Below are 22,846 nucleotides of genomic sequence, written 5' to 3'. Positions count from 1 at the left end.
CAACTATACTAATAACACTATTTTGATAAAGGTTAATATTTAGGTAGTTCATGCACAATAGAATGGTGTTTTTGGTTTTGTGTTATTTTGTTAACCTTATATTAATTAAGGTTATTTTATTTGTGTAGGAGGAGTCTCCCGATCGTGGTCAAGTTTAGTAGTCGTACCTTTTTGTTCTCGTGATCAAGGTACGTATAGGTGGCTAGGTCCTTGATACAATTTGAATGCGTGTTTTGTATAATGTGTGTTTTAATGATTGTTTGAATAAATGTTGCGTATGAATATTTAAGTTAACAATTTTCATGACAAGTTAAATATATAATTTTATGATTTTAAGGTTTGATCTCTAAATGTTGATCGATTTAATAAAAGTTGTTTGAGTTATAAATCACTTGGTTTAATTAATTTGTAGCTCATTATGAGCCTGAGTATTTGATATTTTAATTTTCCCTCTACCCGGGACTGGTTAAGTAGCATGTTTGCCTAATAAAAGTATTTACATGCCTTGCACTTATACGTACTTAGCGTTTTTGCTAATTTGTTTTCCTTTTTCTTTTGGTTCGCCCTGTTTACCATTTTGGTAAGCAGTCTTGATTTCAGGTGTGAAGTTGTTCGTACGCATACTAGAGTCGGGATTGGGATCACATAGATAGGAATTAATTTTATTTATGTATGGACAAGTTTTTATTGGTTTATTTTGAAACAGTTATTATGGTTATTCATATTATTAATAAAAGTTAGTTATTTTTCCGCTGCAATTTGAGTAATTAATTAAGCCTTACGTTTTCACGTGGCGGTAATACGCCCAAGTCTATCTCTACGGTATTTGTATACGTATAAATATAGTATTTACGTAGAGGGAGATTTGGGGATGTTACAGCTACCGCCATGTTTTCAAACGTTAAGGCTATATCAGAAATTAGCAGCGGAAAAACTAAATCAGTTATAAATAAGTTTCAAAACCAAACAAACAAAACCAAATTAAGTCTTACAACTTGGAACCATTAAGACCCTTATATAAAACTCAAACCAATAGAAGTAGTATAAAAGTGAAATTGAGTTTAAATAACTTCAAAAGTAAATAGCAATTAAAAATGAGAAAAAAAACAATCAACACTCCACTCAAGATCCCATCACCTAGATACGAATGTTGCATGTGTAAGAACCTGTGGTTAATCTGCTCCCCAATATTACAAGTGTAAAAATTGGATCGTCACAGGGTCATTGAAAGGCAAAGGTCATGACCAAAGAAAGACACACAAAAGCACGTAATCAGCAAAGCTGAGTACATACAAGTTGCGAAACATAATAAGAAATTCCTAGCATGCTACTAATAACCAATCATCACACATTATTAAATTGTAGACTCAACACACGACTCAACTATCAATTTACTAAGACTTCACTATTTCAAAGTAGTTAACTCATCATTTTTATTCATTGAATTAAGCAATATACAAGGTTGTCCAACCCATGCTCCATTTGGAACATCAATAAAAGAAAAACCCCATGCCTCCTTTTGGAAACATCAATAAAACATCCAACGACCACGGGCACGACTCCGTGACCGTAGCTAGTATGAAATCTCATCTAACTCCTAGTTTTGAAAAGTATTTGAAATAAGAGACTCGTAGATCAGACGGCCTCGAGAAAAGTGCACGGCTAATACCCCGTGTATCCTAACCCCTGATTGTCATTACTCCAGATGTGCACAAATCCAAAATTTTATTGCTCATCCATCTTGCACTTTATGTGATTTACAAGTTTAGACTTGGTGATGACTTATATGCAAACAATACATCCAAATCCAATATCAATTCGATCAATCAAAGCAAGTTTCCAATATCAATTATTGATTTAATAGTGACAAGCAATATTAATTATTGATTCCTTTAACTACCTCGGTGTATAAACACCTTGAGTGCATAAGGCACCCCAAAACCTTAACCTCGTCATATAAGACTTAAATTCTTCCTTTACTCATTCTATTTTTCATAATCATGAATGAGTAATAAATGAGTCATTTCACCAATCACATACCATTGCCTATAAGCGCACCTTGCATAATTAGAGCATAAACAATACTTGCAATATAGAATAGCGCACATCATACGGAAATCATAATGTATACCCAAACAATTTAGCCCAGTCATCCCTATACATGATACCAAGTTCTCGATCCGTCCTTAAACATGCAACTAAAAGCAAGGTTTCGTAACCCGTACATACCTTGAGTAAACGAATTGATATGCCACTTTACATACTAGAAATCACCTTCTATAAACTCCTCTCCTAAACCAAACAATAAAACTCCAATCAATACCCAAACAATCAAATTTACAGTAATATTAACTTACTTTAAGACCTTTAAAATCCAATTAATAAACAACATTAAACCTCCCCTTAATTAAAATAAAAACTTTATATATAGTTCTTTAAATTTCCTTCATGAAAACCTTAAAATACACTTTTTTTCATGGAATTACAACAAGTTTAAAACTTTATAAAAATATGAAAAAATATTTTAAAACCCTTAATTAATCTCTCTTTTAATGGGTAATCAAACCCCTTTTCATTAAAATCACAACACTACTTCTTTAAATAAAATTCCAGCAATATAAATTTGATTAAAACTCTAAAAAACTTCCTTTAAAATATATTTTTGTGCTTAATTAATCAATAGAAATTGAATAAGAACAAAAGCCCCAAATTAATTGATCATAAGAACCCTAAAATCCCAAATTAAATAAATTAAAACCCTAGGTTTATATTTATAAAATCTGAAAAATTAACAACAATTATAAATTTGAAATTATAATCTTTATACTAGGGCTGGCAAACAGGTCGGGTTGGGTTGGGTTCGGGTCAACCTGTTTAATAAACAGGTCAGGACCCCCCAACCTGAACCCGACCTGTTTACTTAAACGGGTCAGAATGGCGAACCTGAACCCGACTTGGTTTAAATGGGTTGACCTAATTTCAACCCGTTTGACCTGTTTTTTTTTTTTAAATAAAAACCCGATTATTCTTACAATATAATGATAAAAAAAAAAGTCGTATATTTAACTTGTTATTTTGCATAAAACTTTGCTGTACAAACCTATCAATTTAAGCATAATAAAAATACATTCAAGTAAAACTAACCATAGTTTACATATAATAATTTACAGTACAGTCCAAAATCAAAATCAATGTCTTAAGGAGGCAATATTCCCAACAAAATAAAAATTAGATCTTGGAAAACTTCATCAGGTTTGACTAGTTGCTAGTCTTGCTACTGACTTTGAGGTGCGCTCTCAAATGGGCTTGGTGTATTGGCTTTATCATTCACCTTCATTATAAACAAAGAGCATAACACAAAATCCTGATCAACTTGTAAAATGCAAAAAATAATCTCATAAAAATGAAAAAACAAAGTAACAAATGCATGCATAGAAATATAAATGAAGAAAAAAAGCAACATAATCAGATTATTCACCAATTTATCCAAAACAAAGCATCATAAATCGAAAAAAAAACCCCAAACACAGTCGAAACTTCTTTATTTTTCATATTATTCACCAAATTAGAAAGTCTCAATCAACATTTCTTAACAACACTACAACAGATAATTGTAAATAAAATGAAATGCATGACTATATTACCTTAGTAGGCGAAAAATTTGAAGATAAACAAGTTTGAAGTTGCAATTTTGATAAACAAGCTAGATAGAGAAAAAAGAGAGAGGTGAGAGAATAAGATGGGAAAATAGAGATGAAAACGGCTGAACAAGTGGGAAAATGACTAGAAAAAAAAATAGGGTTTTCACTTTTTGGGTTTTTTGTACTCTATAGGATTTGACATAGGTTGGGCTTTGTCCAAATAAAAATACTAAGGCCTAATATCATTTTACTAATATAGGGTTATATGGGTGGGGTTCGGGTTGACCCGACCTGAAACCAACCCAATTAGTTAAACGGGTTTAGGCGGGTTATTTTTGGGTCGGAATTGTCAACCTGAACCTGACCCATTTAGTTTCGGGTTGGGTTCAGGTCGACCCAATTACATAAACGGGTTGAAAACTTTGCTCATAACCCATTTATTTCGGGTTGGGTTCGGGTCGGATTGTCGGGTCGGGTCAGCTTTTGCCAGCTCTACTTTATACTATCAAAATACAAATTTTCATACTAATTTAATCAATTTCAAACAATTAAAACCAAAACCCAAAACAATTAGATAAAATATTAAGTAAAATAAAAGAAAACAAAGGAGGAGGAAGAAGAGGGGGCAGCCACGATTGGGCCTGGTAGGCCAGTAGGGTCGCCGGTGGTTTGGAGGCGGCGGCGGCAGCAGGTGGGTCCGGCCGGCAGTTGGGGACAGCAGTGAGTTAAAACTCACGTAGGAAGAAGAGGAAGAAAGAAGAAAAAGAAAAGAGAAAAAAGAAAAAAGAAAAATAAAAATAAAAAAGAAAGGGAAAATAAAGGAAAATGAAATAATATAAAATAAAATAAAATAAATGGCTATTTCATCAAATGCCACTGAGAAATTTAAAAATTCACCAAATGCCATCGGACTTTTCAGAATTCACCAAATGGCATCCGGTTTTTTAAAAATTCATCGGGTGCCATTAATGACCAACGACCGTTAACTCCGTTAGTCATTAGGGTTTAATCATGACACTTGTCATGATATTATTGGACCATTTATCTTAATTCATAAAAAAAATTTAAAAAAACAAAAATAAAGAAAAAGCAAAAAAAATTAAAAAAAAAAAACCCAAAATTTTCCCAGCCACCCCAACCACCGCCAAACCCTAGCCCCCCCCCCCCTCCCCTCATCTTGCCGGAAAACGGCCGGTCACCACCTTAACCACTAACAATTGGCCGGCCGACCCTTTAGCTCCCCACCTGACCCACCGCCGACTCCCAAAAAACTGGGTCATTAATGGCACCTGGTGAATTTTTACAAAAACTGGGTGGCATTTGGTGAATTCTGAAAAGTTCGATGGCATTTGGTGAATTTTTAAATTGCTCAGTGGCATTTGGTGAAATAGCCGTAAAATAAAGGAGAAGGAAAAATAGAACTAACCTTTTGCGTGGGGAAAATTTTGGGGATTAATGGGGTATTTATAGGAGAGACTGTTGTAGGGTAAGTAAGAAGATTGTGCCTCATAAAATTAATGAGCCAATTAGGTAAATGAAATGGTAGGCTTTGTTTGTATGATCAAGAATTGTAGAATATAGATTTATAAATAGTTTGTTCGAAAATAATTTTCGACCTATATTAATAATTTGAAAATTTTGAAATTAAATTCTGGAAAAGTACAATTAAATATTATAAATAAGATAAATTTTCATTTATAAAATATTAAAATACGAGGGATTGCAATCTACCCCTTTTAAAAGAAGTTTCGTCCCCAAAACTTAACCCAAAAACCATAATTTCTCCAAAACTATTCAAACTTTTGTGTTTTATATTGCTGAAAATTGCTTGATCCTCAACATGTATACTCAACAAACTGAACTTTATACTTTATAAACTCACACTTGGCCAAAGTTTACATACTTTAATTGCATGTAAACACAATAATATTTAGCAATAACAAGAAAAATCATGCAAAATTAAGTACTTCCTCCGTTCTTTTTTACTTGACCCGCTTTGACTTTTACACTATTCACCATCCCTCCTTTGACCGTCTTTTGTGAATACTATGTAAGGAAAAACATATTCATGTGAGATCTTTTTGAATTCGTCTCACTAAGTAGTATCATAATATACAACTTTTGTAATTTTTACTTACGAAGAATTAAAGTTATTGATTGTTAAAGTTTTGCATTGGCAAATGTGATAAAAGAAATAGATTAAGTAAAACAAACAGAGGAAGTAATAAATAGCATGAATTGCTATAAAAAGCGCGAAATTACATTACAAGAAATTAGCTAATTTGCGAAGGATACGTTTCGACGAACACGTAATTTCGTCGAAAAAACTAAATTTTCCGACGGATTTCCATTCCGTCGGATATTTCCGACGAACTAATTAAATCTGTCGGAAATTTCCGACGGAACGTAAATCCGTCGAAAAATAGGTAAATTACGACGGATTAAAGTTCCGTCGAAAAATTGCGATGGATAAATTCGTTGAAAATGTAATTAATTTTCGACGGAATTGAAATTCGTCGGAAAATTGGTGCTTTCCGACGGAATTTTCCGTCAAAACTATTAAAATAATATTTAAAAAAACACCTTAAACCTAGATAGTGAAGTGAGGCGCCGTTTTATTTGTTTTTCTTTCCTCCTTTCACTCATTTTCTCCCTCTCTCCTCTTTCCTCCTTCACCTCTGCTCCTTCTTCCTTCCTCCGTCCTTCTCCTTCCTCCTTCTCCTCTTCTCCTTCTTTTTCTTCTTTCTATCTCCTCTTCTCCTTCCTTTTCTTCTTTCTATCTCCTCTTCTCCTTCCTTTTCTTCTTTTTTTCTTGCGGTTTTCCCTCTCTTCTTCTCCTCTTTCAAAATTAACACCACACAATAATATTTTTCATGGTCGAATTGGTGAATATGTGACAATATTCTCGAAATTTGGCCAAAAGTAAGGTTTCATGGTCAAATTCGACCATGAAAACTCTAGATCTAGAGTTTTCATGGTCGAATTTGGCCGTTTGAAACCAAATTCGAGTTGAAAATCAAGGATATTTTTTATTTATAAGGTATGTTTTCTTGTTTTTAATTTATTTTTCTATTTTATTGTTAAATTAATTGTTGCATTTTGATTTTCTGGTGGTTTTTAGGCCGTTTTAGATGGTTTTAGCCTTTTAGGTGGGTTCGAGTGGTTGTCAAGCCATATTGTGGGTTCGGATTGTTAGGTAAAGGTTGGGTGGGTTAAGGTGGTGGTGGGTTGTTTGGTTTTAGGTGGGTTCGAGTGGTGGTTTTAGGTGGGTTCAAATGGTGGTGTTAGGTGGGTTCGACTGGTTTAGGGTTAGGGTTAGTATTGTAGATCTGGGTTAGGTTGGGTGGGTTAAGGTGGTTGTGGGTTGAGGGTTAGGTTGGGTGGCTGGTATCATGGTGGGGGCTGGTAGCGGTGGTGGGTTAAGGCGGTGGTGGGGAAGGCTATGGGTGCGACCTGGTAGCGGTGGTGGGTTAAGGAAGTGGTGGGGGATGATAGCGGTGTGGTGGTTGATGCGTCTGGTGGCGAAATTGGTGGCTGGGCGACTTTTTTTTTAGGCAGCGCTTTTCGACAGAATTTCTGTCATAAATTTCCGACGGATTTTGTGTCCGTTGGGATTTTTCGATGGATTTTGCTGGTGCCGGAAAATTTTTTCGAGGGAAAATTCCGTCGGAAAAGTGTTTTCAACGGAATTTTCGTCGAAAAATGTCGTTTTTCCTACAAACGCTTTTTCGACGACAGATTTCGATGGAATTCCGTCGGAAATAGGTTTTCCGACGGAAAACAGGGTGTTTCGACAAAAAAATCCGTTGAAAAACGCTCTTTTTCTAGTAGTGTTATATTGCATTCTACCCCTCTTAAAGAAAAGAGTTACTCCCCCGTAACTCACCTCAATTAATAAAAAACTCATTAGGCACTTCCTTACCATCTCATATTTCTTCAATAATTTATCCTCAACTTGATTTTCTCCAATTTCCTCAAATATGGACGGTTCAATTAACAAGGCACTTAATAATCTCTCTGATTGTCAACCTCCATAGTCCGTCATAATCAAATGTTTCATCACTTCTCCAAGTATAATCCAAAGTAGATTCATAAGGTTTCTCAAATAGACACTCAATGGATGCAAAGTTTGGAGGAAATATCAAATAAAAGAAAGAAATATCACACTACAATCCAAAAATAATAAATAGCATCATTAAATAACCATAATTCAAAAGTCACATAATTATATGCTTCACATATCACATAATGATCACTCAAACTTACCAAATTGCACAATCCATCATTAAATATTATTCTATATTACATGCTTTAATCCTTAAACATAATACTAGGTGATAAGTAAAACTAGGGGTGGGACTTCGGTCTGACGGTTCGGTTTGACCTCGGTTTGAGTAGGTTTCGGTTTGAAGCGGTTCGGATTGAAACGGTTTAGTTTAGCTGGCGGGTCGGTTTGGTTCGGTTTGGGTTAGTCACGGCTCGGTTTGGTTTGGTTTCGGTTTATTTCTTTGCGGTTTAAATTCGGTTTGGGTCATAAGCGGGTTGGTTTATAAACGATTCGGATTATGTCGGTTCGGTTTGATACAGGTCGCTTAAGGGGGCGGGTTTACCCGGGTCAATGTCAGTTCGGTTTACAAACGGTTTGGATCAAGCCGGTTTGGTTTGAAATGGGTCGGTTTAGGGGCGGGTTTACCCGGGTCAATATCGGTTCGGTTTATAAACGGTGCGAATCATGTCGGTTCAGTTTGAAATGGGCCGGTTTAGTGGAGGGTTTACACAGTTCAATTGGTTCGGTTTATGAACGGTTTGGATCATGTCGGTTCGGTTTATAAGCGGTTTGGGTCATGAATTCATGATTGTTTTAAAGATCGCGTCATGACCATGATTTAATGAGTTGATACTTATAATACGATAAATCGATAATTAAGAATGTACAAGTATTCAATTAGATTGATCAACAAGTGTTTTAAACTTTTAAGTTTTAATGATCAGATATGTAAATATGTTTATCGATTGTAGTACATACCAATAATTCAATGAGGCAATGATACTTATGATAGTATGATAATGATACCAACCGTACATTCGTACGATATGATATACATAATAATTAATCTATAATTACATATACATTAACAATATCGTATTGAATCAATTTCCATTTCCAAACATTGCATTTCTTATAAATTATAACTTACACGAGATTAAATGGATTCGTTATTTAGTTTGTTACTTTATTTAGATTACTAACTCAAACAACTTAATAAGTTAAATGGACGAAATCACGAAATCACTAATTAAAGTGGTGATGAAATCATTATGCAATACTAATGTACGAAAAGTCAAATATACAACGGTTAGATTGAATGCCCATGAAAAACAATGGTTAGATTTTCATTACTTTATTAGTTATTAGTATTACTTATTAAGTTATTATTAGTTTATTATATATATATACTGATATACAGTCACAGACTCACAGATATATATAATATACATATAGAGATGTCAGATATTGATGTGCATTAACTCATTAAGTCATTAACTATGTCGTATTGAATCAATTTCAATTTTGAAACATTTGCGTTTCTTACAATTTATAACTTATAAGTAATAAACTAATAATAATAATAGTAATAATAATAATAATAGTAATAATAATAATAATAATATTATAATAATAGTAGTAGTAAACTAGTAATAATAATAGTATTAACAAATAATTATACTAACAATAATAATAATAATAATAATAATAATCCCTCAAAATAATAATAATAATAAATAATTAAAAAAACGGTCAAAAAGACCTAGAAAAGCACAAAGAAAAATCTAGACTGTTAGATCTAGATGAATATTCTAGAATCTACAAAAAAAAAAAAATGAACGGTTAGATGTTGAGATTGAATATGGACGGTTAGATCAACTGAACAAGTAAAACCTAAACCTAGAAAAAAAAAAACCCACTCTATCAGCCATTCAGCCGTTTTACTCACTCAAAGTTTCTCTCTCTAACTTCTCAGTTTCTCACTCTTTCGTTCTGAAATTCTCAAGAATCTCAAGCTCAACTTCTCAACTTTTAAAAATCCTAATTAGGGTTTTTGTTTTCGTTTCATTTGTGTTTTGGATCTACATTTCTGATTTCTCGCTTTACATTCTCGTTTTTTTGTTTTTTCAAATCTTCCTCTCCTTCAATTTGAAGGCTTCAAGCCGTCAAAGTTCAAAACTCAAGGTAATTTGTTGTTAATTTTTGTTGTTTTCGTTTTGATTTTTTTCGTTTTTGTTTCGGTTTGTTTATTTAGGGTTTTTGTTTTCGTTTCATTTTTGTTTTGGATCTAAGTTCTGATTTCTGACTTTTCCATTCTCGTTTTTTTTTCCAAATCTTCCTCTCCTTCAAGCCGTCAAACCTCAAGGTAATTATTTGTTAATTTTTGTTGTTTTCGTTTGGATATTTTGGATTTTAACACCTTACAAAAGGCTGAAAATGTTTTTTAACACCCCCCAAAAAAAAACTTTTATTTTAACACCTCCCAAAAATATAAAAGTTGGAAGTTAACACCAGTTAACGATTTCCGTCACGGAAATTTAACGTGGGTCCCACAAATTGGCTTGAACTTCAATTTTCACCCAGCAAAACACGAAACTTCTTTCTTCATTGAATTCGCAGCAACCTTCTGCATTGAATTCTTTCTGAACCTTCATTGATTTCGCTTTTGAACCAAAGGAGATCTTGGCTGAGAAGTGGAGTGTAGGGTGGTGTCAACGTTGGAGAAGATAAGCTCAGGAGGGTTTCTTCATCATCTTCTTCAACTACAAAAGTGCGAAAGCCGCTTGAAATTCACAGAAAATAAGGTAAAATTGCTCTCCTTTGATAGCAATTTCGTCAATTACTGGTGCTTCATTGCTGTAAACCTTGCAATAATTGGGTAATTAGGGTAAATTTTGGGACCACAGTAGGAAAGCCTTGATAAATCAATTTCTGTAACTGACTATGCGACTTAGGTTAATTGGATTTCGTAATTGAAAGTAGAGATTAATTAAGGTGGTTTATTGTTAATTAAACTAGCAAGTGTGGTTTGTTGATTAATTTATGTTACTGAGCACCTACATTGGCTTGTATATGTTTATTTTCAATTTTTTTATGTGTTTGTTTGTGTGGCTGTGATGGATTTGTTTATTCGTATTGTGCATGTATAGTTACATGGCTTTTAATATGTTTTATATGTTTTTCACTGGTGGGTAGATAATGGGTGACAAGGATAGTTTGGTTGACATCTGCCTTAGAGTGGGAGGTGCTTTTGTCCCTAAAAGAGTAACCAAAAACAGGCAGCTGCTGTGTTGGTGTGGTGGTTGGTGTTACTGGAAGAGGAAGGTTCAAGTATCTAAGTTGGATGTGCATTTGATTAGAACAGCTGCAATTCATGGTTTTGTTAATGGTGATATGGATGTGCCTATGCATTACAGCTGTTGGTATAGGCAGAAGGGGAAAACCTTTAACACTGGGAAAAGGGAACTAGTTAACAGTGAAGAGGTTAAGGGCCTTTTGGAGACAGTAAATGAAGAGGGGTATGTTGAGGTTTTTGTAACAACAGAAGCTCCTAGTCAGCCCATACAAGAGGCCCAACCCAATCCTGCAAAGACAAAAAAAAAGGATAAGAAGGTAGAAAGTTCAAATACATCGACTATTAGGAGGAGCCCTAGGTTTAAGAAGACAGAAACTGAACAAAGGGAGGAGAGTCCACCTAGGAAAGCCTCAGCTAATGCTAAAGTGTTGAGGTTTGATGAAGAAAAGGATGATGGATGTGAAGGATCTGGTTATTCAAGTTCAGATTTGAGTGATGAGGGACAAGATTGGGAACCTGGTGAAGAAGAATTTGATGAAGGGGATGAGGAATGGTATATTGAAGGGTCAAAGGAGATCTTGGCCAAAGTGAACAAGAGCCTTAGGAAAGGTTTGGAGAGTGCAGTAGATGACAGGGTTGGCAAAGATAAGAGAGTAGAGTTGAGAAATGATTTGGATGTTGGAAAACCGAAGGTGAATCCAGAAAGTGATGTTGATTCAGATGATTCAAGGAGTTTGTGTGGATCTGATGAGGAACAGGACTATGCTCCTTGGTTTAATGCTGATGTGGACTTTGACAACCCAATCAAGTTGAAGTTAAATCAGAAATTCAGTAATGCTTCAGTCTTGAGGAGGGCCTTAAGACTTCATGCCATTCAAAACAGGTATGAGTTCTACTACTTGCATAATGACAGTAAAAGGATTACAGTTCAGTGTAGATATAGATGTGGCTGTGAGTTCAATAGCTACACTTGTAGAATGCCTGCTTGTACATGTGTGGGGGGGGGTAAAGTGTCAGTTCAAGGTGTTTGCATCAAAACTTGTTAAGCAGCAAACTTGGCAAATCAAAACCTTGAATTTAGACCATTCCTGCTTCAGAGTAAAGAAGAACAAGATGCTTACTGCTGAATACATAGCAGAGAGGTATTTAGAAGAGTTTAGGAGTAACCCTGGTTGGAGAATTAAGGAGATTAGGGCTAGGATTTTGAATGATTTAGGAGTTGATGTGAGTTACTATAAGGCATGGCTAGCTAGGTGTAGGGCAAAACTACTGATATTTGGTTCAGCTAGGGAGCAGTATGCTAGGGTGTGGGATTATGTCAATGTTCACACATGATCAAGGAGCTGGGCTGACCATCATGTCTGACAGGCAAAAGGTAATGCTTCTGTTTCCCTCTTAACTATTTAGGTTCAATTTCTAAGTTTTCATGTGTATGTATGTGATTGACTGATGATTATACTTTTGTCTGCATTTGGTAGGGTTTGATTAAAGCAATGGCTGATGTTATTCCCAAAGCTGAGCAAAGGTTTTGTGTGAGGCATATTTGGGCTAACTTCAAGCTCAACTTCACTGGATCAACCTTTAAGGAGCTGTTTTGGAGAGCAGCTAGGGCCACCACCATTGTAAGTTTATTGATTGTTGAAGCTAGCCTATGCTTTTATATGACTGTTGGTGTGTTTTTATATTGGTTAGCTTGTATATGCTTGGTGTGATTTCTGGTATGCTTTTATATGTCAGTTTGAGCATGAAATTGCCATGGAGTCTATCAAATTCCTCGATGAAGAGGCATATGAGTATTTAATCAACATTCCTCCCCACCATTGGTCTAGACATGCATTCACACCAAACTGCAAGTCCAACATGTTGTTGAACAACATGTGTGAGACTTTCAATGCAGTCATTAGGCCTGCCAGAGATAAACCTATCCTCACCCAAATGGAATGGATGAGGAGGTATATTATGAACAGGAATAATGAAAAGTGGGAGGATTCAAAAACAATTACACACAACTTAGTGCCATATGTGAGGCATGTTCTGGGGAGGATAGACTTTGTGGCTAGGTCCTGTGTGGTGCAGCCATCCAGAGGGAATACATTTGAGGTGCAGCTGAAGGATGACCAGGTGTTGGTTGATTTGGACAAGGAGACCTGCACATGTTACCATTGGGAACTCACTGGCATTCCATGTGTTCATGCTTATGCCTGCATATTGGATATGAGGGGTGACATAGAGGCTGTTGTTGACCCATACTATACCATGGACACATACAGGTCTGCTTATGAACCAGCTGTCCAACCAATGCCTGGCCCAAAGCACTGGGAGAGAGTCAGAATGAGGGAACCACTACCCCCTTCTGTTAAGGTGCAACCTGGGAGACCAAAGAGCAAAAAAAGGAAGCTTGAGCCAGGAGAATGTTCTTCTTCAGGTGGTCAGGCAAGTACCAAGAGGAAGAAGCAATGCAGCAACTGTGGGGGATATAGGCATTATGCCAAGACTTGCAAAGTACCTGCTGCACCAGCTACAGAGCTGATAAAGTCAGCAGGCAGACCCCCACTGAACACTCCTTGGATGGTGGAGGAGAGGAAGAAGAAAGAGATTAGGGCTGCTAAAAAGGTAACACAAGCATTACACCAACTCCCCCTTTGTTTTATATATGTATGTGTCTTTTCCATTGACTTTTTATTTTTATATGCATGTCATAGAGTGCAATTGGGGCTGGACCAAACAGCATAGGAAACAAAAAGTTTCCTCAAGAGCAAGAAGGTTGTCTGCCATTCAGCAAGCGCCCACAGCCACAGTCTTCCTCAGCTAAGCATTCCTCAGCTCAGCCATCCTCTAGTCAGCCATCCTCAGCTCAGCCTTCCTCAAGTCAGCCTGCCTCAAGCCAACCAAAAAGAAAGACAAGGTCTTCCTCAAGTCAGCCTACAACAGCCACAGGTGTTGTAACAAGGGCCAGGCTGCAATCCCTCAACAACCTTACTCAGTGATGTACTCATGCTGGATATCAAACATTATGTCTGTTGAACAATTTCAAACTTTTATTATGTACTCATGACTGGTTATGTAACTTGCTAGTTTTTTAGTGGCTTCCCTTAACAAATTTGAACAATTAGATATTGAATTGTAATGGTTGCATGGCTTTGATTGCCATTGAAACATGTTGAAGTAAGGTTCTTTTGTCAACCTGTACTTGAACTATCTTAGTGTTTCACATATTTCCCATGTTTTAATGTTTCACATGTTTAAATAGGTTGATTAAAAGACAAGGCATAAATAGGAACTTAGACAAGGCATAAATAGGTTGATTAAAAGACATATTTATAACACTTCAAGTCATTACAAGAAATTATAACTACTTAATACAGCTTACTATTACACACCCCTAGCCATTAGGAAAATTACACCCATTGACAAACCTATACAAATGGCCATGCCCACCCAACCAAAACAGCTGATTGAAGACACCTTCCCTTCATTGCACTCCCTGTTCATTCTCTTCCTGTCAGCGTTCAAGGCCTTGCATCTCATCTTCAAATTATCAACTTCATTAAGTAGGCACCTCCTTTGGCCACTGATTTCATCAACTTCCCTTTTCAATTCATTAACTTCACCCTTTAGCAGCTTCTTATCCAACAACAGGTTGTTGATAACCCCTGTTTGCCAATCTGTTCCATCAGGTTGATCAACCCATTCGAAAGCTTTGCAACCCCTTGTTTCTGTTATTGGGTCATAAAACTTACATGATATGAACTTCCTGCCTGGATTCTCCCTTGTCCAGCTAGTGAGCTTGGCCATTGGCACACCACACTTACATTTTCTGGCCTCAGGAGGGGAAGAGCTAACAAACGACATAATCTGCATCAATTTTAGATCGACAGTCACATTTACAGATTTGTACACTGACGAATTAACATTGACAGCAACAAAATTCATTTTTAATTTCATAATACGAAAAGCCCCAAATTCAATTTCTGACGAACCCTAATTTCGCAATTGGGCATTTAGATGCGTACATAACATAATCCAACCATTAATCTGAGTACGAAACAATTGCAAATAATAATTGAAGAGAATTTAAACCATAATTACCAAACAACCGAACAATTGACCGCACTCACCTGTTTCAGCAGCTTCAATCTGTTCCTCTTCTCAAAAATCGTGGAAGAATCGTGAAAGAATTGTTTCAAGTATCGTGCAACAATGCAATGCGCTGCTGCTATTCAATAAGAACAACGATTTCGTTCATTGGGGGAGAATCGTGCAAGAATGGTTCTTATATATCGTGCAAGAATCGTGGAAGAATGGTTCTTATATACAGATCTTTTAAAAATATATCCGTTGGGGTGGGCCCCACTAACAGTTCTGTTAACGGAAGATGGATTTTGGTGTTAACTTCCAACTTTTATATTTTTGGGAGGTGTTAAAATAAAAGTTTTTTTTTTGGGGGGTGTTAAAAAACATTTTCAGCCTTTTGTAAGGTGTTAAAATCCAAAATATCCTTTTCGTTTTGATTTTTTTCGTTTTCGTTTCGGTTTTTTACTTTTTTTATTTAGGGTTTTTGTTTTCGTTTCATTTTTGTTTTGGATCCAAAGTTCTGATTTCTAACTTTTCCATTCTCGTTTTTTTTTTTCAAATCTTCCTCTCCTTCAAGCCGTCAAACCTCAAGGTAATTTTTTTGTTAATTTTTTCGATTTTTTTCGTTTTCGTTTCGGTTTTTTTTTTATTTCAAGTTCTGATAATCTACATTCTTGATTTTTTCTTTTGATCTCCAGTTCAGGCAGTTCTCCATCTTCAAATCTCCTTCAAGCCGTCAAAGGTAATTACTTTTTCGTTTTCGTTTTTTTTTAATACAGTTTTTTCTGTTTTTGTATTTGATTATTGTTGTTGTTCTTGCTTGAATATAGTCGAAATATGCCTAAAATTTGTTGTTGATTGTATTTTTGTTTTTTACGGGAAAATGGTAGATTTGTGCTGTTTTGTTGTTTATTATGCTCGATTTAAAAGTAATGATGATGGGTTGTTCAGATTATGTGGTTATTGGCTTTTTTACCTAACAAAAGACCAAATTGTGTCACTTTCTGCAGTTATGTGCATAAAATAAATGCTAGTTTAGGGCTAGTAAAATAAACATCTCATGTTTATTTATAGGTTCATAATTTCATTGGAAACTTTTGAAAAAGTTTAAGCTTTTCTTATGTATGCTTTTTTCTTTTTGAGGATATAGGGGTAAACTTTTGCCAAAGAATGTTGAGGCATTGGTTACCACCCAAAATTGGTGTCGTGGTTATCAAGTGGATGTTGAGGAAGACGTCCTCCTTATTGGTAAAGAGATTGAAGTCGAAAGTGCTTCATCTGCATAACTGGTATTTGTGTCTCATTGTGGTTTATTTTATCTTGAAAAATCGTTGCCCTTGTCATTTATTTTCAGACTTGCTGGCAGCATTTTTCAAGACTTTTAAAATCGTTGCCCTTGTCATTTATTTTCAGACTTGCTGGCAGCATTTTTCAAGACTTTTAAAATCGTTGCCCTTGTCATTTATGTTGAGACTTAAATAGTTAAATGTATTTTGGTACTTGCTGGCAGCATTTCTTAAGTTTTTATTAAAACAACCATTGCTCAGTGATGTAAATCTGAGAGCAATTTTAAAAAAACAAAAGCTATAATTTTGAAGTTGCTTGGACTTGTTATGAGCTGCTGCCTGCTGGTAGTGCTTTTGCCTTTTGGTTGTTGTCTCTGCTGAGTTGTTATTGCCTATATTGTTGCCTGCATGAGCTGGTTCTTGCCTCCTGCCAGCTTGAGGTGTTGTGTTGCTGCCTTTTGTGTTATGAATTTATGATAAGTTTTGTTGTTGCTGTTTCTTATGCTTGCTGTTTTAATTTTTCTTGAATCATCGTTGCCCTTGTCATTTATGTTGAGACTTCAATGTATATGTACTTGCTGGCAACATTTTTCAAGTTTTAAGTTAAAACAGCCATTGCTCAGTGATGATACGATAAACGTAAATCTGAGAGCAATTTTGAAAAACAAAAATAAGTTCCTGCTGAGTCCCTTCTGCTTATATTATTCCTTGCTTCTGATAAGTTGCTGATCTGTTATTCCGTGTGCTGGTTCCTGCTTGTTGCTGCTATTTCCTCTGCTCTTGGGTGCTGTGTTGCTGCTTCAAGATTCCGCTTCAAGATTCTGCTCCCAAATCACTCACATTCTCACTCCTCCCTTCATCTTATGATGTATCATTTTTAGCAACCCTAAACTTGATCATGTTTCAGTTGATAAATCTGAAATCTAATCTGGGTAGTAGTGATAGTAGTTTCATTATGTATTGGTATATGTATTGTGAATTTTAATCAATGAAAATGGTGACTTTTTTTAATTGCTTGTTGATATTACTCTAATTTCAATGCTATTTATCTGCTGGATTTGTGGTAATGTTATGAAATAATTGTGGCTACAGATTTGGGATGCCTCCGTATTTATTAAAATTCTTTTACTTAATATCTGGTTTAATATAAGAAAAGCTAAAAAAATGTGTTTTATAAACATTTTAGTCCCCCCCTTTACAAAATACTTGTATAAGAAAGTTTTATAAAGTGATAATGTGAATGATTGTACGCCTTATTGACAAGTACAGTAATATTCTAATGCTTATGCCACTTGTGTAACGCAATCTCATACATCTCCAATCTTATGTTACCTTTGAGGCTTTGAGTGTTATTGGATGATCATGAATATCAAGGAACAATGAAGATAATTTGGGTGGACTAGCATTATTACTGGAATGAAAATGATTGTAATTAAAATAAATAAGTAATCTAAAACGATATTAATAATGCCGTTGGCCTAGATCTAGGTGATATAAACCTTTGTATAAACCTAAGCCGTTTGATTAGATCTACATTTATTAACATTAATTGTATTTACTATTTAGCCATTTAGGTTGTAAATAATTCAATTTGAGTTAAGCAGTTTGTAATCGGATCAGTTTAAACAGGTTGCGATTCGAAAACAGTTCGATTTTAACGGTTTAACGGGTTATGGCAGTTCAGTTTAGACGGTTAGCGGATTATAACGGTTTGGTTTATACGTGCGGTTTAAACGGTTTCGGTTCATAAACGGGTCGGTTTAAACGGTTAGCGGGTTACAAATGGTTCGGTTTAAACGGTTTTTTTTTCGGTTTAAACGGTTTCGGTTTATAAACGGTTCGGGTCATTAACGGGTTTATAAACCATTCGGTTCGGTTTCGTTTCGGTTCGGATTTGCGCAGTTTGGTTTGTTATCGGTTTACGGTCCGTAACGGGTTGACATTGAGCGGTTTAATTCGGTTTCGGTTTGATATTGAACGGTTCAATTCGGTTTTCAGTTTATATTTATCGGTTTATAAACGGATCGGTCCGTGATGGTTCGGTTCGGTAACGGGCGGTTTCACGGTTCGGTTTGAAAAGTCCCACCCCTAAGTAAAACCAAATGTACACGATTGTATAACACATACAAAATTTAAATACCTTGCTTAAACAATTCATTCAAAAATAAACAACACAAAAAGAATTAAATACAATGCACATAGAAAGAAATCATCTATCTTATATGCCTATCCTAAACTACTACCCAAAACTCACTGATAAAATAAAATAAATACTCAAGTTTAAAGAATAAAATAAATACCCAAATTCATTTATTTCAATAAAAAAAATAATAACACAATTGTTTATAAAAAAAAATTATTTTAAAATGCTGAAATAATTTATTTAAAATAAAATAATTTTTTTAAAAAAAGTATAACTTTGAATCAAGTAATTAAATCCATAATCACAAGACTTAAAGCGTTAGACACCTAAAAACTTTAAATTATATTTAGTGTTAAGGCTTACAAAATCCCAATAATTATTAGGATATTTTGGATTTTAACACCTTACAAAAGGCTGAAAATGTTTTTTAACACCCCCCAAAAAAAAAACTTTTATTTTAACACCTCCCAAAAATATAAAAGTTGGAAGTTAACACCAAAATCCATCTTCCGTTAACAGAACTGTTAGTGGGGCCCACCCCAACGGATATATTTTTAAAAGATCTGTATATAAGAACCATTCTTCCACGATTCTTGCACGATATATAAGAACCATTCTTGCACGATTCTCCCCCAATGAACGAAATCGTTGTTCTTATTGAATAGCAGCAGCGCATTGCATTGTTGCACGATACTTGAAACAATTCTTTCACGATTCTTCCACGATTTTTGAGAAGAGGAACAGATTGAAGCTGCTGAAACAGGTGAGTGCGGTCAATTGTTCGGTTGTTTGGTAATTATGGTTTAAATTCTCTTCAATTATTATTTGCAATTGTTTCGTACTCAGATTAATGGTTGGATTATGTTATGTACGCATCTAAATGCCCAATTGCGAAATTAGGGTTCGTCAGAAATTGAATTTGGGGCTTTTCGTATTATGAAATTAAAAATGAATTTTGTTGCTGTCAATGTTAATTCGTCAGTGTACAAATCTGTAAATGTGACTGTCGATCTAAAATTGATGCAGATTATGTCGTTTGTTAGCTCTTCCCCTCCTGAGGCCAGAAAATGTAAGTGTGGTGTGCCAATGGCCAAGCTCACTAGCTGGACAAGGGAGAATCCAGGCAGGAAGTTCATATCATGTAAGTTTTATGACCCAATAACAGAAACAAGGGGTTGCAAAGCTTTCGAATGGGTTGATCAACCTGATGGAACAGATTGGCAAACAGGGGTTATCAACAACCTGTTGTTGGATAAGAAGCTGCTAAAGGGTGAAGTTAATGAATTGAAAAGGGAAGTTGATGAAATCAGTGGCCAAAGGAGGTGCCTACTTAATGAAGTTGATAATTTGAAGATGAGATGCAAGGCCTTGAACGCTGACAGGAAGAGAATGAACAGGGAGTGCAATGAAGGGAAGGTGTCTTCAATCAGCTGTTTTGGTTGGGTGGGCATGGCCATTTGTATAGGTTTGTCAATGGGTGTAATTTTCCTAATGGCTAGGGGTGTGTAATAGTAAGCTGTATTAAGTAGTTATAATTTCTTGTAATGACTTGAAGTGTTATAAATATGTCTTTTAATCAACCTATTTATGCCTTGTCTAAGTTCCTATTTATGCCTTGTCTTTTAATCAACCTATTTAAACATGTGAAACATTAAAACATGGGAAATATGTGAAACACTAAGATAGTTCAAGTACAGGTTGACAAAAGAACCTTACTTCAACATGTTTCAATGGCAATCAAAGCCATGCAACCATTACAATTCAATATCTAATTGTTCAAATTTGTTAAGGGAAGCCACTAAAAAACTAGCAAGTTACATAACCAGTCATGAGTACATAATAAAAGTTTGAAATTGTTCAACAGACATAATGTTTGATATCCAGCATGAGTACATCACTGAGTAAGGTTGTTGAGGGATTGCAGCCTGGCCCTTGTTACAACACCTGTGGCTGTTGTAGGCTGACTTGAGGAAGACCTTGTCTTTCTTTTTGGTTGGCTTGAGGCAGGCTGACTTGAGGAAGGCTGAGCTGAGGATGGCTGACTAGAGGATGGCTGAGCTGAGGAATGCTTAGCTGAGGAAGACTGTGGCTGTGGGCGCTTGCTGAATGGCAGACAACCTTCTTGCTCTTGAGGAAACTTTTTGTTTCCTATGCTGTTTGGTCCAGCCCCAATTGCACTCTATGACATGCATATAAAAATAAAAAGTCAATGGAAAAGACACATACATATATAAAACAAAGGGGGAGTTGGTGTAATGCTTGTGTTACCTTTTTAGCAGCCCTAATCTCTTTCTTCTTCCTCTCCTCCACCATCCAAGGAGTGTTCAGTGGGGGTCTGCCTGCTGACTTTATCAGCTCTGTAGCTGGTGCAGCAGGTACTTTGCAAGTCTTGGCATAATGCCTATATCCCCCACAGTTGCTGCATTGCTTCTTCCTCTTGGTACTTGCCTGACCACCTGAAGAAGAACATTCTCCTGGCTCAAGCTTCCTTTTTTTGCTCTTTGGTCTCCCAGGTTGCACCTTAACAGAAGGGGGTAGTGGTTCCCTCATTCTGACTCTCTCCCAGTGCTTTGGGCCAGGCATTGGTTGGACAGCTGGTTCATAAGCAGACCTGTATGTGTCCATGGTATAGTATGGGTCAACAACAGCCTCTATGTCACCCCTCATATCCAATATGCAGGCATAAGCATGAACACATGGAATGCCAGTGAGTTCCCAATGGTAACATGTGCAGGTCTCCTTGTCCAAATCAACCAACACCTGGTCATCCTTCAGCTGCACCTCAAATGTATTCCCTCTGGATGGCTGCACCACACAGGACCTAGCCACAAAGTCTATCCTCCCCAGAACATGCCTCACATATGGCACTAAGTTGTGTGTAATTGTTTTTGAATCCTCCCACTTTTCATTATTCCTGTTCATAATATACCTCCTCATCCATTCCATTTGGGTGAGGATAGGTTTATCTCTGGCAGGCCTAATGACTGCATTGAAAGTCTCACACATGTTGTTCAACAACATGTTGGACTTGCAGTTTGGTGTGAATGCATGTCTAGACCAATGGTGGGGAGGAATGTTGATTAAATACTCATATGCCTCTTCATCGAGGAATTTGATAGACTCCATGGCAATTTCATGCTCAAACTGACATATAAAAGCATACCAGAAATCACACCAAGCATATACAAGCTAACCAATATAAAAACACACCAACAGTCATATAAAAGCATAGGCTAGCTTCAACAATCAATAAACTTACAATGGTGGTGGCCCTAGCTGCTCTCCAAAACAGCTCCTTAAAGGTTGATCCAGTGAAGTTGAGCTTGAAGTTAGCCCAAATATGCCTCACACAAAACCTTTGCTCAGCTTTGGGAATAACATCAGCCATTGCTTTAATCAAACCCTACCAAATGCAGACAAAAGTATAATCATCAGTCAATCACATACATACACATGAAAACTTAGAAATTGAACCTAAATAGTTAAGAGGGAAACAGAAGCATTACCTTTTGCCTGTCAGACATGATGGTCAGCCCAGCTCCTTGATCATGTGTGAACATTGACATAATCCCACACCCTAGCATACTGCTCCCTAGCTGAACCAAATATCAGTAGTTTTGCCCTACACCTAGCTAGCCATGCCTTATAGTAACTCACATCAACTCCTAAATCATTCAAAATCCTAGCCCTAATCTCCTTAATTCTCCAACCAGGGTTACTCCTAAACTCTTCTAAATACCTCTCTGCTATGTATTCAGCAGTAAGCATCTTGTTCTTCTTTACTCTGAAGCAGGAATGGTCTAAATTCAAGGTTTTGATTTGCCAAGTTTGCTGCTTAACAAGTTTTGATGCAAACACCTTGAACTGACACTTTACCCCCCCCCCACACATGTACAAGCAGGCATTCTACAAGTGTAGCTATTGAACTCACAGCCACATCTATATCTACACTGAACTGTAATCCTTTTACTGTCATTATGCAAGTAGTAGAACTCATACCTGTTTTGAATGGCATGAAGTCTTAAGGCCCTCCTCAAGACTGAAGCATTACTGAATTTCTGATTTAACTTCAACTTGATTGGGTTGTCAAAGTCCACATCAGCATTAAACCAAGGAGCATAGTCCTGTTCCTCATCAGATCCACACAAACTCCTTGAATCATCTGAATCAACATCACTTTCTGGATTCACCTTCGGTTTTCCAACATCCAAATCATTTCTCAACTCTACTCTCTTATCTTTGCCAACCCTGTCATCTACTGCACTCTCCAAACCTTTCCTAAGGCTCTTGTTCACTTTGGCCAAGATCTCCTTTGACCCTTCAATATACCATTCCTCATCCCCTTCATCAAATTCTTCT

The 22,846-nt window shown here is 36.1% G+C and overlaps 4 protein-coding genes and 1 long non-coding RNA gene across 5 annotated transcripts; 2 read left to right on the top strand and 3 right to left on the bottom strand.

Moving 5' to 3' along the window:
* Positions 1-3,042: 3,042 nt before the first annotated feature.
* On the bottom strand, positions 3,043-4,148 carry LOC110731009. The gene is made up of 2 exons (XR_002513220.1): positions 3,645-4,148; positions 3,043-3,331 (listed from the first exon to the last, which is right to left on the bottom strand). It is a non-coding gene; the product is annotated as an uncharacterized LOC110731009 (long non-coding RNA).
* A 7,880-nt stretch (positions 4,149-12,028) lies between these two features.
* Positions 12,029-14,153, top strand: LOC110731007. Its single transcript, XM_021910863.1, has 4 exons — positions 12,029-12,359; positions 12,463-12,606; positions 12,722-13,597; positions 13,687-14,153. The coding sequence occupies exons 1-4, from the start codon at positions 12,282-12,284 to the stop codon at positions 13,969-13,971; spliced, it is 1,383 nt and encodes a 460-aa protein (XP_021766555.1). The 5' UTR covers positions 12,029-12,281; the 3' UTR covers positions 13,972-14,153.
* A 132-nt stretch (positions 14,154-14,285) lies between these two features.
* Positions 14,286-15,427, bottom strand: LOC110731008. The gene is made up of 2 exons (XM_021910864.1): positions 15,103-15,427; positions 14,286-14,839 (listed from the first exon to the last, which is right to left on the bottom strand). The coding sequence occupies exon 2, from the start codon at positions 14,834-14,836 to the stop codon at positions 14,357-14,359; it is 480 nt and encodes a 159-aa protein (XP_021766556.1). The 5' UTR covers positions 14,837-14,839; positions 15,103-15,427; the 3' UTR covers positions 14,286-14,356.
* Positions 15,428-18,925: 3,498 nt separating this feature from the next.
* LOC110731006 lies at positions 18,926-20,067 on the top strand. Its single transcript, XM_021910862.1, has 2 exons — positions 18,926-19,250; positions 19,514-20,067. Exon 2 carries the CDS (start codon positions 19,517-19,519, stop codon positions 19,994-19,996), a length of 480 nt encoding a protein of 159 aa, XP_021766554.1. The 5' UTR covers positions 18,926-19,250; positions 19,514-19,516; the 3' UTR covers positions 19,997-20,067.
* Positions 20,068-20,199: 132 nt separating this feature from the next.
* Positions 20,200-22,365, bottom strand: LOC110731005. Its single transcript, XM_021910861.1, has 4 exons — positions 21,994-22,365; positions 21,747-21,890; positions 20,756-21,631; positions 20,200-20,666 (listed from the first exon to the last, which is right to left on the bottom strand). Exons 1-4 carry the CDS (start codon positions 22,069-22,071, stop codon positions 20,382-20,384), a joined length of 1,383 nt encoding a protein of 460 aa, XP_021766553.1. The 5' UTR covers positions 22,072-22,365; the 3' UTR covers positions 20,200-20,381.
* Between the last annotated feature and the right edge of the window lie 481 nt (positions 22,366-22,846).

Source organism: Chenopodium quinoa, unplaced genomic scaffold (assembly GCF_001683475.1).
Source record: "Chenopodium quinoa cultivar QQ74 unplaced genomic scaffold, ASM168347v1, whole genome shotgun sequence".
Classification (NCBI taxonomy): domain Eukaryota; kingdom Viridiplantae; phylum Streptophyta; class Magnoliopsida; order Caryophyllales; family Amaranthaceae; genus Chenopodium; species Chenopodium quinoa.
Note: the sequence above shows the minus strand (reverse complement) of the source record. Positions and strands in the feature narration are given on the sequence as shown.